The following is a 2,538-nucleotide window of genomic DNA, read 5'->3' as shown; positions in this document are numbered from 1 at the left end:
TTTTTTTTAATTTATTTGAGAGAGAGGGAGAGGTCAAGCACGCACAAGCAGAGGAGGGGCAGAGGAAGAAGCAGGCTCTGTGGGGAACACCATACATACCAGACTCCAGACTCTGTCCCAGGACCCCAGGATCACGACCTGAGCTGAAGGCAGACACTTAACCAGCTGAGCCACCCAGGCGCCCCTGGGTTTTTATCATTTTACTCCTTTGTCATATTTTCAGGGGTTTTGAGATGGCACAAAGATAGGTATGTGACCGCTCTTCCCCCTTTGCCTGGGAGATTGCTGCTGCTCCCAAAAACCCCAGCCCTGTGAGTGTGTCTGGGTCCAGGGTCTGGCTAAACTGGGACACCATATCCCACCCCCATGAGCCCCGCTGCTATCCCTTCCTCTTACAAAATCAACTCTGAAACCAGGCAGAAGAGTCAGTATCCACTGATTTAGAAAGAGCTTGCCAGATGACTACTAAAAGGCCCAAGCAAGGCTGGCTGCAGAGAGCTTATTGTCTTTAGAATCTTAGGAGACCTCCAGCTTGTAGGAAAATAGGACCATCATGGGATATGTCGGGGAGGATGTGGCGGGCATTCCCAGAGCCCCTATTCTTAGCGTGACCTGCCCCACAGGCACTGGGAAACTCCTGATGGGAAAAGCTTCACTTGGGGACAATTTCTGCTCCCTCTGCTGCTCATGGAGTCAGGCCTCCAATCTCTGGGTCAAAACTCTCCTGCAGGGTGAGCTTGGCCTTCTCCCCCAAGGCCCCACAGCCCCTCACTCTGGAATGACAGTGTTTTGCAGGCTCCCAGCACACAAGGATGAGGGGAGAGAATGTCACCAAGGTCAGTGTGTTCATCCTACTGGGCTTCCCCACGGCCCCTTGGCTGCAGTACGTGCTCTTCCTCCTCTTCCTGCTCACCTACCTTTTCGTGCTGGTGGAGAACTTGGCCATCATCCTCACCATCCAGACCAGCTCCTCCCTCCACAGGCCCATGTACTACTTTCTGGGCTCCATGTCTTTCCTGGAGATCTGGTACGTCTCTGACATCATCCCCAAGATGCTGGGTGGTTTCCTCCTGCAGCAGAAACACATCTCCTTTATTGGCTGCATGACCCAGCTGTACTTCTTCAGCTCCTTGGTGTGCACTGAGTGTGTGCTCCTGGCCTCCATGGCCTACGATCGCTACGTGGCCATCTGCCATCCCCTGCGCTACCAGGTCATCATGACCTGGGAGCTCTGTGTGCAGCTGGTGGTCTTCTCCTTTGTGAGCGGCTTCTCCATCTCCGCCATCAAGGTGTACTTCATCTCCAGTGCCACATTCTGTGGCTCCAACGTCCTGAACCACTTTTTCTGTGACATTTCCCCCATCCTCAAACTGGCCTGCACAGACTTCTCGACGGCAGAGCTGGTGGACTTCATCTTGGCCTTCATCATCCTGGTGTTTCCCCTCATGGCCACCGTGCTCTCCTATGGGCACATCTCCATGGCTGTCCTGCGCATCCCTTCTGCCACTGGCTGCTGGAAGGCCTTCTCCACTTGTGCCTCCCACCTCACTGTGGTCACTATCTTCTATACGGCCTTGCTTTTCATGTATGTCCGGCCCCAGGCCATCGATTCCCGGAGCTCCAACAAGCTCATTTCTGTTCTGTACACTGTCCTCACCCCAATCATCAACCCACTGATCTACTGTCTTCGGAACAAAGAATTTAAGGCCACCTTGAAAAAGGCTCTGGGCTTTGGTCAAATTCCAGTGTAGGAGGGCACGCCTTGGCATTTTACTCTTCTAGAACATAATCTGAAAATACATATCCTCTCTGATGGGGCCATTTAATTTGTAATAATGGAAATTCCTTCCATCATTGTAAAGATTATTCCCACCTCTATGTTTCTCCCTTAGCTCATGGAGGATGTCAGTATCATAGGTGGTGGTCTACTTAGGCCCCTAGTGTCTTCATTTTGTATCTGAGCAAAGTGGAACTCGTGATTTTTTCTCATTCTTAAAATTGCTCTGCACATTTCAGGAAAAAAACAAAATACACTAGGTCATCTGAAGTATTAAACTCCTAAATAATTGCGATATTTTAAAGAGTTAATTCTTAAACTACCTGGTGAAATGAGCCCCAAATGTCTCCAAGTGTCCCCAATGTGGCCCCAAGCAAGCCACATCCTGGGCTGGCCACCAGTGCATAAGAACTTACCCCTCACCCATCAGCTGCTCAAAGAATAAGACATGATCTTGGGTAACCTGATCGCAGATGCCCAGGCAGGCAGGACTGCGGCGTCTAGGAACCCTCGCAGCTCAGCCCAGTGCCTGTTGGGCAGTCCACAAACATTTGTCAAGTTAATGTCCTGAGGTACAAAAATGACCTTCTTGTCTGCAGGGAACATTCTGGAGCTCTCTCAAGACCCCAGCCTCCTCCTTCTGGGAGCCCTGCCCAAAGGCCATGACTAGGACCTAGCACCCTTCAAATGAGTGTTCTATGGGGGCGGGCATGCCAGGGCCCAACCTGGGGACCCCTGGGTCAGAACCTCGGGATTCAGCT

At 51.5% G+C, this 2,538-nt stretch overlaps 1 protein-coding gene across 1 annotated transcript; it reads left to right on the top strand.

Moving 5' to 3' along the window:
• The first annotated feature begins 812 nt into the window (after positions 1–812).
• Positions 813–1,751, top strand: LOC111145503 (olfactory receptor 6B2-like). Its single transcript, XM_022500397.1, has one exon. The coding sequence runs from the start codon at positions 813–815 to the stop codon at positions 1,749–1,751; it is 939 nt and encodes a 312-aa protein (XP_022356105.1).
• The last annotated feature ends 787 nt before the right edge of the window (positions 1,752–2,538 follow it).

Source organism: Enhydra lutris, unplaced genomic scaffold, assembly GCF_002288905.1.
Source record: "Enhydra lutris kenyoni isolate GAN:26980312 unplaced genomic scaffold, ASM228890v2 scaffoldscaffold1, whole genome shotgun sequence".
Lineage (NCBI taxonomy): Eukaryota > Metazoa > Chordata > Mammalia > Carnivora > Mustelidae > Enhydra > Enhydra lutris.
The sequence above is the reverse complement of the archived record's forward strand: the minus strand, read 5'-3'. Positions and strand labels throughout refer to the sequence as shown.

Excerpts from the sequence above, each read along its gene's own strand:
- LOC111145503 (XM_022500397.1), top strand. The coding sequence starts at position 813 with ATGAGGGGAGAGAATGTCACCAAGGTCAGTGTGTTCATCCTACTGGGC.